Source organism: Bos javanicus, chromosome X (genome assembly GCF_032452875.1).
Source record: "Bos javanicus breed banteng chromosome X, ARS-OSU_banteng_1.0, whole genome shotgun sequence".
In the NCBI taxonomy this organism is placed as follows: Eukaryota; Metazoa; Chordata; class Mammalia; order Artiodactyla; family Bovidae; genus Bos; species Bos javanicus.
In genome coordinates, this window is record NC_083897.1 from 122099590 (window position 1) to 122114912 (window position 15323).

At 47.3% G+C, this 15323-nt stretch overlaps 2 protein-coding genes across 3 annotated transcripts in view; both read left to right on the plus strand.

Annotated features, from left to right (window-relative positions):
- The first annotated feature begins 1497 nt into the window (after positions 1-1497).
- Positions 1498-8787, plus strand: LOC133241971 (serine/threonine-protein phosphatase 2A 65 kDa regulatory subunit A alpha isoform-like). The gene is made up of 2 exons (XM_061407810.1): positions 1498-1956; positions 6476-8787. Exon 2 carries the CDS (start codon positions 6509-6511, stop codon positions 8276-8278), a length of 1770 nt encoding a protein of 589 aa, XP_061263794.1. The 5' UTR covers positions 1498-1956; positions 6476-6508; the 3' UTR covers positions 8279-8787.
- A 102-nt stretch (positions 8788-8889) lies between these two features.
- LOC133241970 (serine/threonine-protein phosphatase 2A 65 kDa regulatory subunit A alpha isoform-like) overlaps positions 8890-15323 on the plus strand; it is a 34067-nt gene continuing 27633 nt past the window's right edge. Inside the window, exons 1-2 of one of the 2 annotated variants that reach the window (XM_061407809.1) lie at positions 8890-13528; positions 14120-14197. In XM_061407809.1, the coding sequence (XP_061263793.1) occupies positions 11716-13528; positions 14120-14151 (1845 nt within the window). In that variant the 5' untranslated portion in view covers positions 8890-11715 and the 3' untranslated portion in view covers positions 14152-14197. The remainder of the gene's footprint in view (positions 13529-14119; positions 14198-15323) is intronic. The other variant, XM_061407808.1, reaches the window with a different exon arrangement.

The window sequence follows — 15323 nt, forward strand, 5'->3', positions numbered from 1 at the left end:
CTAACCTCTGATTCTTCTGCAGATGTAAAACAGTGTACTGTGAAGGCTGTGTCCCATGATGTACACTGTACTGTAAAGGCTATGTACTATGATGTAGACAGTGAACTGTGAAGGCTGCACCCTCCTACTGAGGTAGTAGCTTGGCTACACCAGCGTCTGCATCACACAGGGACAAAATCCATGTGGGCAATTGCCAAAGGGTGGGATCTTCCTATTTCTTGGAGAGAAATAGAAGATGCCTGCCATGATTGTTCCACACGTGCCTGGGAAGCTCTTCACCCCCACAGGCTGGCAGCCACTGATGGACAGGTGGTGAGGGGGAGAATTTCTTTGACTCAGTGGCAAGTGAAATTTGTAGGGCCTCTGCCACTAGCAAAGAATGCCAGCTTTACTTTAATAGCTATAGATGTAGCTACAGGTTCGCTGTTTGCCTGGCCATGTAAGGCTGCTGACTAACGCTGTACACTTAAGGTGCCTGACTGCCTGACAGCCATGTATGGCCATCCTCTGATTATAGCGAGTGACCAGGGTACCCATTTCACTGGAAAAGAAGTCCAGCACTGGGCACAGAGGCTGGGAATTCAATGGGTATTTCATGTCCCTTATCACCCACAGGCAGGGATCTGATTGAGCCATATAATGGTTTGTTAAAACAAGGCTTGAAGCTGTCTATTGATTCCCCGCTTCTTGAAGGGGTAGACCCGACACATATGGGGGGTTTTACAGATTCTCAATGAAAAACCACACAGGGGTGGAATCACCCCGGTGGAGGCTCTTCTACATCGTGCTACTGCACCAATACAACTGCAGGTGGTAACAACAGATATTCGCCTAAATCCTGGCTATGGAACCCAAGGTAATATCCTGTTGCCAGCCCCAACAGAGACTGCACAAGGACAGATGGTGGGCTGGACTTGGCCATGGAAGATAAAGACAGCCCACATGTGGTGGGTAGCTTTCCTAGCCCCATGTGGGCAAGGGCTGCAACATGACTTTCAGGTTGTACCCTGGGTGACAAGCACCTGGTCCCCTCATGTGCAGGTCACCTGGCCAGGACCACAGGGAACTGCCTCAGTGTTGAAAGGTGTATTTGTACTCTCCCTGAGGTCTATCATGAGTTCCCCTGTTATGCTCCGTGTGGAGCCACAGGATGTGAGAAATCCATGACGTGCAATGCCTAACCGGAGACCCAGTGCAAGAATGGTGGGCAGCCTGTCCAGTCCCTGGCATTGGAGTTTTCTCTGTGTTGGGTGTGTAGCCTGCACTCTAGTGGTTTGTTATTGTAGCTTTCACTGTTGTTGTGGAATATGGGTACAAGCAGCAGCGGTGTTCACCAGAAAGAAGCCACAGAGGGCCGAGCCTATGTAAACAGTGGGACAGGAGACCCTGAGGGGTGGATTGTGGAGAAGTTAACTGACAACACGGAGTCAGTCAGGCTCTCCTGTCCCACTCTCTCACCGCCTCATACCTTACATTCTATCAACAACGATATTGCTGACCTTGGTAGCACTGGGCCTGCGCACCCACTTGGCCATGGGCCACTTTTGTCTGTCCTAGCATATCAGTAGTCTTTGAAGACTCCCTGTGGCGGCGGCTGCTGCCCAGAGAGAATAAACATGACTGCAGTCCCCACAGCTCTTCAAGTCTTCTTCCATCTTCCCCGGTCACTCCTTATCTACTCTGGGTTCAGTGAACAGTGTGAGCGGCAAGACAACTACTTACCATGAACACGGGATTCCGAAAGTACTTTATATCCATGATTTTCTCCAACTCTTAAGACAATTTCTGTGAGGAGAGCATTATTATCCGCCATTGTTGGAATGAGAAAGCCAAGTCCGTAAGAAGCGCCAGGTTCCAGTGATTATAACCAGCCACCTGGGTTCTATCTTCTAAACCACGCAGCTGCTGCTTCTAAACTTCAGGAATCCTGAGAAGCACCAGCTGAGAGTGACAGAGGTGAGTTTCAGCCCCTAGTTCACCACTTCATATTTGGGGGACCTTTAGGAAGATGAGTCATCTGACTCTTCATTCTCTTATCTGTAAAATGGGAAAAATAATGAATTTAAAACTTAGAGTGGAATGAAAAAGATTTATATATATAAATATATTAAAAATATATATTGGAATCACTTTGCTGTACCTAGGAAACTAACACAATATTGTAAACTAACTATATTTCAATGAAAAAATTTTTTAACTTAGGGAGGATGCAAAGGTTAAATGACTGCTGGGAGGGATTGGGGGCAGGAGGAGAAGGGGACGACAGAGGATGAGATGGCTGGATGGTATCACTGACTCGATGGACGTGAGTTTGAGTGAACTCCTGGAGTTGGTGATGGACAGGGAAGCCTGGCGGTCGCAGAGTCAGACACGACTGAGCGACTGAACTGAACTGAACATGCTGATTAATATTATTCATTTCCAGAAATGTACAGTACAAATACAAAAATAATTTTGTAAAATGGAGCAGGACCATCCTATGAAGGAATAAATGTAGGAATACAAGGAGTCAGTATAGTTGTGTTAATCGAGACTATAAGCCTTCCAGAAGCCAAAACAACATACCATACCACTCTCTTTCTCCCAGAACGGATCTTACATCAGTTTCTTAGTGAAAACAGGGTTTTCAGAGTGGAGGAATTCAACTGGGGCCTTATGTAGAGGAAACTATGGCAAATAGCAGAGTCCATAAAATGAGTCACAGAAAAGCCTGAAGCAAATATCAAAGGTTGTTCCTTGTAGCAATCCTAACTGAAAGATAAAGGCCCAACACAAACTGTAATTCTGAGGCAGCAGTTGAACACAGAATTAAGCTAATGCCACTAAGGTGTTTTGAATCTATGGGCACTGCAGTCAGTATCAATGTGCTCAGTCTTGTCTGACTCTGTGACCCCATGGACTGTAGCCAGCCAGCCTCCTCTGTCCACGGGATTTTCCAGGAAAGAATACTGGAGTGGCTTGTCATTTCCTTCTCCAGGGGATCTTCCAAAAGAGAGATCAACCAGTCTCTAGCGTCTCCTGAATTTGCAGGCAGATCCTTTACCACTGTGCTACCTGGGTGATTGTTGTTTTTCAGTCACTCAGTTGTGACTTTTTGTGACTCCATGGACTGCAGCACACCAGGCTTCCCTGTCCTTTACCATCTCCTGGAGCTTACTCAAACTCATGTCCATCAAGCAGGTGATGCCATCCAACCATCTCATCCTCTGTTGTCCCCTTCTCCACTTGCCTTCAATCTTTCCCAGCATCAAGGTCTTTTCCAATGAGTTAACTCTTCGAATCAGGTGGCCACAGTATTGGAGCTTCAGCTTCAGCATCAGTCCTTCCAATGAATATTCAGGACTGATTTCCTTTAGGATTGACTGGTTTGATCTCCTTGCAGTCCAAGACACTATTAAGAGTGTTCTCCAATACCACAGCTCAAAAGCATCAATCCTTCGGCACTCAGCCTTCTTTATGGTCCAAGTCTCATACATGACTTGGAATTCATACATAACTACTGGAAAAACTATAGCTTTGACTAGATAGACCTTTGTTGGAAAAGTAATGTCTCTGCTTTTTAATATGCTGTTTAGGTTTGTCATAGCTTTTCTTCCAAGTAGCAAACATCTTTTAATTTTAGGGCTGCAGTCAACATCTGCAGTAATTTTGGAACCCAAGAATACAAAGTCAGTCACTGTTTCCATTGTTTCCCCATCTATTTTCCATGAAGTGATGGGACTGGATGCCATGATCTTCTTTTTTTGAATGTTGGGTTTTAAGCCAGATTTTTCACTCTCCTCTTTCGCCTTCATCAAGATGCTCTTTAGTTCCTCTTTGCTTTCTGCCATAAGGGTGGTGTCATCTGCATACCTGAGGTTACTGATATTTCTCCCGGCAATCTTGATTCCAGCTTGTGCTTCATCCAGCCCAGAATTTCACATGATGTACTCTGCATATAAGTTAATTAAGCAGGGTGACATATACAGCCTTGCTGTACTCCCTTCACGATTTGCAACCAGTCTGCTCTTCCATGTCCGGTTCTAACTGTTGCTTCTAGATATGCATATAGGTTTTGCAGGAGGCAGGTAAGGTGGTCTGGGATTCCCATGTCTTTAAAAATTTTCCACAGTTTGTTGTGATCCACACGGTAAAAGGCTTTAGGGTATTCAATGAAACAGATGCTTTTCTGGAATTCTTTTGCTTTTCTATAACCCAACAGATATTGGAAATTTGATATCTGCTTCCTCTGCCTTTTCTAAATCCAGCTTGGACATCTGGAAGCTCTTGTTCATGTCCTGTTGAAGCCTAGATTGGAGAATTTTGAACATTATTTAGTTAGTGTGTGAAATGAGAGCAATTGTGCACCTGCTGCATTGGTAGGTGGATTCTTTGCCACTGACCCCTGCTGCTGCTGCTGCTAAATCACTTCAGTTGTGTCTGACTTTGTGCGACAGAGACGGCAGCCCACCAGGCTCCCCTGTCCCTGGGATTCTCTAGGCAAGAACACTGGAGTGGGTTGCCATTTCCTTCTCCAATGCATGAAAGTAAAAAGTAAAAGTGAAGTCGCTCAGTTGTGTCCAACTCTTAGCGACCTCATGGACTGCAGCCCACCGTGCTCCTCCCTCCATGTGATTTTCCAGGCAAGAGTACTGGAGTGGGGTGCCATTGCCTTCTCCAACCCCTAGGGAATTACAAATCACCTTGAGGGTTTGTTAAAACTCTGATTTCAGAGCTCCACCCGCAATGTTTCTGACTCAGTTGTCTCCAGTAGGGCTGTAGGATTTGCATTTCAACAAGTCCTGGGGGAGGAAGATCCCCTGGAGAAGGAAATGGCAACCCACTCCAGTATTCTTGCCTATGAAATCCCATGGACAGAGATGCCTGGTGGGCTACAGTCCATGGGGTCACAAAAGTCTGGGAAATGACGAGGTGACTAAACAACAACAACAAGGTGATTTGGATGTTTGCTCACATGTGACACAAGAGTGTGTAAGACCTGAAATATCTCTGAGAAGAGGTGGGAGCGTGTGTGCTTCAGTCACGTCTGACTCTGTGCGACCCTATGGACTGTAGCCCACCACTGGTAGCAGCAGTAAATTAAAATTTCAGCGCCTGTAATTCTGGCCATCTCCCAAGACAAAGAAATTGCCCTAAAGAAGAGTCTGGTTCTAAGAAATAGGGCCGCCCATTTTGCCTACTAATATGTTAGCCACAAAATACACGTCTCGGAGTTTACTGGTCAAAGGAGCCTGCCAAATGCACTTATGATATTAATCACTTTCCGATTAGAAGGTTTGCCAATGATAATGATTTTTTCTATTACAGTTAAAATTCAGTCTTTCCTCCCTACACCGTAAGTGTGGAGTCACTTTCTTCCAAAGACCACAGTATAGAAAGGGGTAGAAAGAGCAACTTTACAATGAGGAAACAAAAATAGCATTTTACCTCTGTGGTCTTCTTCCCAAGGATACACAACCTCAGCCTATCCCTAAGATAAACGTCAAACACATCCCAAGTAAGGGACATTCTACAAAACACCTGAATAGTATTCAAAACGGTCAAAAGTCATGAAAAACAAGAAAAGTGTGAGAACCTATCATAGTCTAGAGGAGACCTGACAACAAAATGTCATGTGATAAACCTGGGTGGGATCTAGGAACAGAAAAAGGGTATCAGATAAAGAAGAGCAAACGAATCTGAACAAAGAATGCACTTCAGTTAACACTAATATATGAATCCTGATCCGCCCATTGTGAACAAAGTACCACACCAAGATAAGATGTTACAAAATGGAAAACTGGTGTGGAATATTTGAGAACCCTTTGTACTACCATAATAATTTTTCTGAAATCTGAAATTCTTCTAAAATTAAAAGTTCATTTTAAATTTCAGTCTTTCTTCTTTATAAGAACTAGATATCCAGACCATTTGCACGTCAAGTTTTCTAATTAATACTGAAATTAGAATCTTCCTCTCCTTTGCATGTGTGCATTAGTCACTAAGCCCTGTCCAACTCTTTGCCACCCCATGGACTATAGCCCGCTAGGTTCCTCTGTCCATGGGATTCTCCAGGCGAGAACCTGGAGTGGGTAGCCATTCCCTTCTCCAGGGGATCATCCCAACCTAGAGATCAAACCAGGGTCTCCTGCATTGCACTTGGACTCTTTACCATCAGAGGCTCCAAGGAAGCCCCGCCCCACTCCCCCAAGTTCCACGCGTTCCCCACCCCCAACCAAACACTGCGTGCTCCCCCCTCCTGTCCTGCACACATCGAAAACCAACCACACGCTACTGCAAAGTTAATCTGGTCCCTTCAGCCAATGGCAAATGGGTGGTAGGTGGGACTTCATTTGTTCAAATGAAATAAAGAAACAGAGGCTCAATTAGGGGTAGCATGGCCAATGACTGTGGGGTCACCCCAGTAAAGTGGCTCAGGCATCTTCATGCCTTTCTTTACTCCTTCCATTCCACGCATTCCCTATCCCTGTTTTAGCAAAGCGCTGGCTGCAGTCTGAGAGGAACAAAGATGGCAGAGCCTGACAGCGATGACTCGCTCAACCCCATGTCGATCCTCATAGACGAGCTCCAGAATGAGGACATTCAGCTTCGCATCAACAGCATCAATAAGCTGTCCACCATCGCGTTGGCCCTTGGAGTCGAAAAGACCCGCAGTGAGCTTCTGCCCCTCATTATAGACATCCTATACGACGAGGACGAGGTCCTCTTGGCCCTAGCGGAGCAGCTGGGCACCTTCACCCCTCTGGTCGGAGGTCCTGAGTATGTTCACTACCTGCTTCCACCCCTAGAGTTGCTGGCCGTGGTGGAGGAGGCCATAGTGCGGGAGAAGGCGGTGGAGTCCCTGAGGGCCATCTCGCATGAGCACTCACCCTCCCATCTCGAGGACCACTTTGTGCCACTTGTGAAGCGGCTGGTGGGCGGCGACTTGGTCAACTCCCGCATCTCAGCCTGCAGCCTTTTCTCCGTCTGCTACCCTGGCGTGTCCATTGCCATCAAGGCAGAACTTCTACAGTGCTTCCGGGATCTGTGCTCAGATGACAACCTCTTGGTGCGGTGTGCAGCAGCCTCCAACCTGGGGGATTTTGCCAAGGTGCTTGAGATTGATGACATCAAGAGTGAGATCATCCCCATATTCTCCAACCTGGCCTCTGACGAGCAGGATTCGGTGCGGCTGCTAATGGTGGAAATGTGCGTGAACATCGCCCAGCTCCTGCCCCAGGAGGCCCTAGAGGCCCTGGTGATGATCACTCTGTGCCACGCTGGTGAGGACACATCCTGGCGTGTCCGTTACATGGTGGCTGACAAGTTCACAGAGCTCCAGACAGCAGTGGGGCCTGAGATCACCAAAACGGGCCTGGTCCCTGCCTTCCAGAACCTGATGAAAGACTATGAGCCTGAGGTGAGGGCCGCTGCCTCCCACAAACTCAAAGAATTCTGTGAAAATCTCTCCGCTGACTATCGGGAGAATGTGATCCTGACCGAGATCTTGCCTTTCAGCCAGGAGCTGGTCTCAGATACCAACCAGCATGTCAGGTCCGCCCTGGCCTCCGTCATCATGGGCCTCTGCCCCATCCTGGGCAAAGATAACACCATCGAGCACCTCATGCCCCTCTTCCTGGCTCTGCTGAGGGATGAGTGCCCGGATGTGCGGCTGAACATCATCTCTAACCTCAATTGCGTGAAAGAAGTGATTGGCATCCAGGAGCTGTCTAAGTTCCTGCTCCCCACCATCATGGAGCTTGCGGAGGATGCCAACTGGCGGGTGCGTCTGGTCATCGTTGAGTATATGCCTCTTCTGGCTGGACAGTTTGGGCTGGAGTTCTTTGATGCACAGCTCCACTCCTTGTGCATGTCCTGGCTTGTGGATCATGTCTATGCCATCCGCGAGGCGGCCACCAACAACCTGAAGAAGCTAGTGGAGCAGTTTGGGAAGGAGTGGGCCCTTGCCACTGTCATCCCGAGGGTCCTCACCCTGTCTGAGGAACCCAACTACCTGCACCGCATGACTACACTCTTCTGCATCAATGTGCTGTCTGAGGTCTGTGGGCAGGATATCACCACCAAGCACATGCTGCCCACAGTGCTGTATATGGCTGGGGACCCCGTCGCCAATGTCCGCTTCAACGTGGCCAAGTCCCTACAGAAGATCGGGTCCATCCTGGAAAACAGCACACTGCAGACTGAGGTCAAGCCCATCCTGGAGAAGCTGACCCAGGACCGGGATGTGGATGTCAAGTACTTTGCCCAGGAGGCTCTGACTGTCCTGTTTCTCGCCTGATGCTGGAAGAGGAGCCAACGCCAGCCTCTGGTATCCACTCTCCCCCTCCCTCCCCCCAAGTCCCTCCCTTGGGGAGACAGTGCCCTTGGCTGTCACTCCCTGTGCATGTTCTGACCCCAGGCCCCTCCCCCAGCATGGTTCCTGTCCCCAGCCTGGGAATCCAACTTCTCACCGTCCACTCCCACGGGACTGGGGGTGCCCAAGGTAGGACAGGGCAGAGACCCTAGGAGGAAGGGTTGTTCATGCTGCGCTGTGGGAAGATGCTGGCATCCCAGTTTGCAGGCTCCTGTTGATATAATGGGGACCCCTCCCCCATCGATTTCTCCACCTCCCTTCCTTCCGCCTAAACGGTTGTTTGTGTCAGTTGTGCCATTTTTATTTTATTCCTTTTACCCCCTTTCTAGAGAAATAAAGGTCTAGAAATTTAAAAAAAATAATGAAAATAGATTCATGGGAAAATACATATTTCCGCCAAAAAAAAAAAAAAAAAAGGTAGCTCTTTCTACAAATCACAAGGATTCTTACTGTTTTAACACCTTCTAAACTTCCTAATTTGCATCATTATTGTTCTAAAAATATTATGTGAAAAGATTGTCACGTTTTCATATTTTTCTCCCTTGCTTCTCTTTAGCTGGACATGAATATTCACCTTTTTTCTATTTGAATGAGTTATTGCCTGTTTTCCCACATCTGCTTAAGTGAATAATATTGTAAGCCTCAATTAACTGTATCTTGAATCTGCAGATTCAATTTCCTTATCTTGGATCCTTTTATTTAATGAACCTAAATAATTCTATTAAACATGAGGCATTCAGCTTCCCTCTAATTATCTGGAGAACTCTGGGAGAGAACTGGGACCACTTTGTTCCAGCTAACCTTAGACTGAGGTGGAAAGTCATCCTCCAGCTCTTTTTGCTACTTTGTGGAAGCAGCTATAAAAGGGAACCAAACACCCAAGAATTTCACAAACATTTGGCAAGGTAAAATGTGAGTGGGGAATTCTATATAGTCTATTAAATAAGAATCAAAAATAGAAGCCTCTTCTGCAGTGCTTGGCTCCAAATAAATTACTTTTTTTTTCCCTGCACCACGGAGCTTGAGGGAACTTAGTTCCTGGACAAGGGATCGAACTGGCACCCTGGGCAATGAAAGCTCAAAGTCTTATCCACTGGACTGCTGGGGAATTCCCCCAAATTAATATTTAAAAAAAAAAAAAGATCCATGTAAGAAGTGTGTTGTAAAATTATGTTACGAAGCTGATTTAAGGCAGGGAAATACCACTCTAGGTATAAATTGCAGATTTTTAGCATGGCATAACTGGTAAAAAGTAGGAAAAAAAGGACCGGCTTAGGTGGTTTAGGCCACAACAGACAGAACAAGACCCATCAAATTAAACCAGTTGCTTCCTCTTACCCACAAAAAGACATTACTAAGTAAGATTCAGAAGTTCAGGTCTTTATGGAGAGTGGCATAACTTTAGAGTTCTGGTAAGGTCTCTGAGTAGCTAAGCAAATGAGCACATTTTAAAAGTTATACTCCAGTTGGAAAGACTATCAGACTGATTTAGGAGACCTGGTTCTACCACTGGTAATGGTAGCTCAGCTGGTAAAGAATCCACCTGGAATGCAGGAGACCCCAGTTTGATTCCTGGGTCTGGAAGATTCCCCTGGAGAAGGGATAGGCTATCCACTGCAGTATTCTTGGGCTTCTCTGGTGGCTCAGATAGTAATGAATCTCCCTGAAATTCGAGAGACCTGGGATCAATCCTTGGGTTGGGAAGAACCCCTGGAGAAAGAAACAGCTACCCACTCCAGTATTCTTGCCTATGAAACCCCATGGACAGAGATGCCTGGCGGGCTACAGTCCATGAGGTCACAGAAGTCTGGGAAATGACGAGGTGACTAAACAACAACAAGGTGATTTGGATGTTTGCTCACATGTGACACAAGAGTGTGTAAGACCTGAAATATCTCTGAGAAGAGGTGGGAGCGTGTGTGCTTCAGTCACGTCTGACTCTGTGCGACCCTATGGACTGTAGCCCACCACTGGTAGCAGCAGTAAATTAAAATTTCAGCGCCTGTAATTCTGGCCATCTCCCAAGACAAAGAAATTGCCCTAAAGAAGAGTCTGGTTCTAAGAAATAGGGCCGCCCATTTTGCCTACTAATATGTTAGCCACAAAATACACGTCTCGGAGTTTACTGGTCAAAGGAGCCTGCCAAATGCACTTATGATATTAATCACTTTCCGAATAGAAGGTTTGCCAATGATAATGATTTTTTCTATTACAGTTAAAATTCAGTCTTTCCTCCCTACACCGTAAGTGTGGAGTCACTTTCTTCCAAAGACCACAGTATAGAAAGGGGTAGAAAGAGCAACTTTACAATGAGGAAACAAAAATGGCATTTTACCTCTGTGGTCTTCTTCCCAAGGATACACAACCTCAGCCTATCCCTAAGATAAACGTCAAACACATCCCAAGTAAGGGACATTCTACAAAACACCTGAATAGTATTCAAAACGGTCAAAAGTCATGAAAAACAAGAAAAGTGTGAGAACCTATCATAGTCTAGAGGAGACCTGACAACAAAATGTCATGTGATAAACCTGGGTGGGATCTAGGAACAGAAAAAGGGTATCAGATAAAGAAGAGCAAACGAATCTGAACAAAGAATGCACTTCAGTTAACACTAATATATGAATCCTGGTTCGCCCATTGTGAACAAAGTACCACACCAAGATAAGATGTTACAAAATGGAAAACTGGTGTGGAATATTTGAGAACCCTTTGTACTACCATAATAATTTTTCTGAAATCTGAAACTCTTCTAAAATTAAAAGTTCATTTTAAATTTGTCTTTCTTCTTTATAAGAACTAGATATCCAGACCATTTGCACGTCAAGTTTTCTAATTAATAATGAAAATAGAATCCTCCTCTCCTTCGCATGTGTGCATTAGTCACTAAGTCGTGTATGACTCTGCCACCGCATGGACTGTACCTGACACCCAGAGGCCAGGCTACTCTGTCCATGGAATTCTCTAGGCAAGAACACTGGAGTAAGTAGCCATTCCCTTCTCCAGGGGATGATCCCGACCTAGAGATAAAACCACGGTCTCCTCTGAAGCAGGTGCACTCTTTACCATAGAGGCTCCAGGGAAACCCCGCCCCACTCCCCCAACAACCTCTGCGCGTCCCCCACCCCCAACCCTCCGCTGCGTCCTCCCCCGTCCCATCATGCACTCCTCCCAACCCCACCACAGGCTCCTGCGAAGTTAATGTGGTCCCTTCAGCCAATGGCAAATGGGTGGTAGGTGGGACTTCGTTTGTTTGGACAAATGAAATGAAACGCAGGCTCAGGACAGCGTAGCATGGCCAATCACTGTGGGGGAGTCCCTATTAAGGGGCTCAGGCTGGCTGCAGTCTGAGAGGAACAAAGATGGCGGCGGCTGACGGCGATAACTCGCTCGACCCCATGTCGATCCTCATAGACGAGCTCCAGAATGAGGACATTCAGCTTCGCATCAACAGCATCAATAAGCTGTCCACCATCGCGTTGGCCCTTGGAGTCGAAAAGACCCGCAGTGAGCTTCTGCCCCTCATTATAGACATTATGTACGACGAGGACGAGGTCCTCTTGGCCCTAGCGGAGCAGCTGGGCACCTTCACCCCTCTGGTCGGAGGTCCTGAGTATGTTCACTACCTGCTTCCACCCCTAGAGTTGCTGGCTGTGGAGGAGGAGGCCATAGTGCGGGAGAAGGCGGTGCAGTCCCTGAGGGCCATCTCGCATGAGCACTCACCCTCCCATCTCGAGGACTACTTTGTGCCACTCGTGAAGCGGCTGGTGGGCGGCAACTTGGTCAACTCCCGCATCTCAGCCTGCAGCCTTTTCTCCGTCTGCTACCCTGGCGTGTCCATTGCCATCAAGGCAGAACTTCTACAGTGCTTCCGGGATCTGTGCTCAGACAACAGCCTCGTGGTGCGGAGTGCAGCAGCCTCCAACCTGGGGGATTTCACCAAGGTGCTTGAGATTGACGACATCAAGAGTGAGATCATCCCCATATTCTCCAACCTGGCCTCTGACGAGCAGGATTCAGTGCGGCTGCTAATGGTGGAAGTGTGCGTGAACATCGCCCAGCTCCTGCCCCAGGACATCCTAGAGGCCCTGGTGATGATTATTCTGTGCCAGGCTGCTGAGGACACATCCTGGCGCGTCCGTTACATGGTGGCCGAGAAGTTCACAGAGCTCCAGACAGCAGTGGGGCCTGAGATCACCAAAAGGGGCCTGGTCCCTGCCTTCCAGAACCTGATGCAAGACTATGAGCCTGAGGTGAGGGCCGCTGCCTCCTACAAGCTCAAAGAATTCTGTGAAAATCTCTCCGCTGACTATCGGGAGAATGTGATCCTGACCAAGATCTTGCCTTTCAGCCAGCAGCTGGTCTCAGATACCAACCAGCATGTCAGGTCTGCCCTGGCCTCCGTCATCCTAGGCCTCTGCCCCATCCTGGGCAAAGATAACACCATCGAGCACATCATGCCCCTCTTCCTGGCTCTGCTGAGGGATGAGTGCTCTGATGTGCGGCTGAACGTCATCTCTAACCTCAATTGCATGAAAGAGGTGATCGGCATCCAGGATCTGTCCCATTTCCTGCTCCCCACCATCATGGAGCTTGCAGAGGATGCCAACTGGCGGGTGCGTCTGGTCATCGTTGAGTACATGCCTCTTCTGGCTGGACAGTTTGGGCTGGAGTTCTTTGATGCACAGCTCCACTCCTTGTGCATGTCCTGGCTTGTGGATCATGTCTATGCCATCCGCGAGGCAGCCACCAACAACCTGAAGAAGCTGGTGGAGCAGTTTGGGAAGGAGTGGGCCCTTGCCGCTGTCATCCCGAGGGTCCTCACCCTGTCTGAGGAACCCAACTACCTGCACCGCATGACTACACTCTTCTGCATCAATGTGCTGTCTGAGGTCTGTGGGCAGGATATCACCACCAAGCACATGCTGCCCACAGTGCTGTATATGGCTGGGGACCCCGTCGCCAATGTCCGCTTCAACGTGGCCAAGTCCCTACAGAAGATCGGGTCCATCCTGGAAAACAGCACACTGCAGACTGAGGTCAAGCCCATCCTGGAGAAGCTGACCCAGGACCGGGATGTGGATGTCAAGTACTTTGCCCAGGAGGCTCTGACTGTCCTGTCTCTTGGTCCTGTCTCTCACCTGATGCTGGAAGAGGAGCCAATGCCAGCCTCTGGTATCTACTCTTCCCCTCCCTCCCCCCCAAGTCCCTCCCTTGGGGAGACAGTGCCCTTGCCTGTCACTCCCTGTGCATGTTCTGACCCCAGGCCCCTCCCCCAGCACAGTTCCTGTCCCCAGCCTGGGAATCCAACTTCTCACCGTCCACTCCCACGGGGTTGGGGGTGCCCAAGGTGGGACAGGGCAGAGACCCTAGGAGGAAGGGTTGTTCATGCTGTGCTGGGGGGAAAGGCTGGCATCCCAGTTTGCAGGCTCCTGTTGATACAGTGGGGACCCCTCCCCCATCGATTTCTCAACCTCCCTTCCTTCTGCCTAAATGGTTGTTTGTGTCAGTTGTGCCATTTTTATTTTATTCCTTTTGCCCCCTTTTCCAGAGAAATAACAGTCTAGAAATTTTTAAAACATGAAATAGATTCATGGGAAAATACATGTTTCCGCCAAAAACAAAAGGTAGCTCTTTCCAAAAACCACAAGGATTCTTACTGTTTTAATACCTTCCAAACTTCCCAATTTGCATCATTATTGTTCTAAAAATATTATGTGAAAAGATTGTCACGTTTCATATTTTTTCTCTCTTGCTTCCCTTTAGCTGGACATGAATATTCACCTCTTTCTATTTGAACGAGTTATTGCCTGTTTTCCCACATCTGCTTAAGTGAGTAATACTGTAAGTCTCAATTAACTGTATCTTGAATATGCAGATTTGCCAAAGTAAAATGTGAGTGGGGAATCCTATATAGTCTATTAAATAAGAATCAAAAATAGAAGCCTTTTCTGCAGTGCTTGGCTCCAAATTGATTACTTAATTTTTTTTTTCCCTGCACCATGGAGCTTGAGGGAACTTAGTTCCTGGACCAAGGATCGAACTGGCGCCCTGGGCAATGAAAGCTCAAAGTCTTATCCACTGGACTGCTGGGGAATTCCCCCAAATTAATATTTAAAAAAAAAAAGGTCCATGTAAGAAGTGTGTTGTAAAATTATGTTACGAAGCTGATTTAAGGCAGGGAAATACCACTCTAGGTATAAATTGCAGATTTTTAGCATGGCATAACTGGTAAAAAGTAGGGAAAAAAAGGACCAGCTTAGGTGGTTTAGGCCACAACAGACAGAACAAGACCCATCAAATTAAACCAGTTGCTTCCTCTTACCCACAAAAAGACATTACTAAGTAAGATTCAGAAGTTCAGGTCTTTATGGAGAGTGGCATAACTTTAGAGTTCTGGTAAGGTCTCTGAGTAGCTAAGCAAATGAGCACATTTTAAAAGTTATATTCCAGTTGGAAAGACTATCAGACTGATTTAGGAGACCTGGTTCTACCACTGGTAATGGTAGCTCAGCTGGTAAAGAATCCACCTGGAATGCAGGAGATCCCAGTTTGATTCCTTGGTCTAGTAGATTCCCCTGGAGAAGGGATAGGCTATCCACTGCAGTATTCTTGGGCTTCTCTGGTGGCTCAGACGGTAAAGAATCCGCTTACAATGTGGGAGACTGGGTTCGATCCCTGGGTTGGGAAGTTCCCTGGAGAAGGAAATGGCAACCCACTCCAGTTTTCTTGCCTGGAGGATCCCCATGGACAGCAGAGCTGGCGGGCCACAGTCGATGGGTTCACAAAGAGTCGGACACAGCTGAGCGACTAAGCACAGCGCTTAGTTTGTTTTCTCCTTCATAAAAAAGTAATCATCATACATTTGAACAGGAGCTCATAGTTCCCAATAGACTTTTTGTATACTGTATCACTGTATCATTTCATCCTGACAAAAACAATACAATTTATAAGGCAGGGATTTTCTTAC

Coding starts and splice junctions, on each gene's coding strand:
- LOC133241971 (XM_061407810.1), top strand. CDS start 6,509: ATGGCAGAGCCTGACAGCGATGACTCGCTCAACCCCATGTCGATCCTC.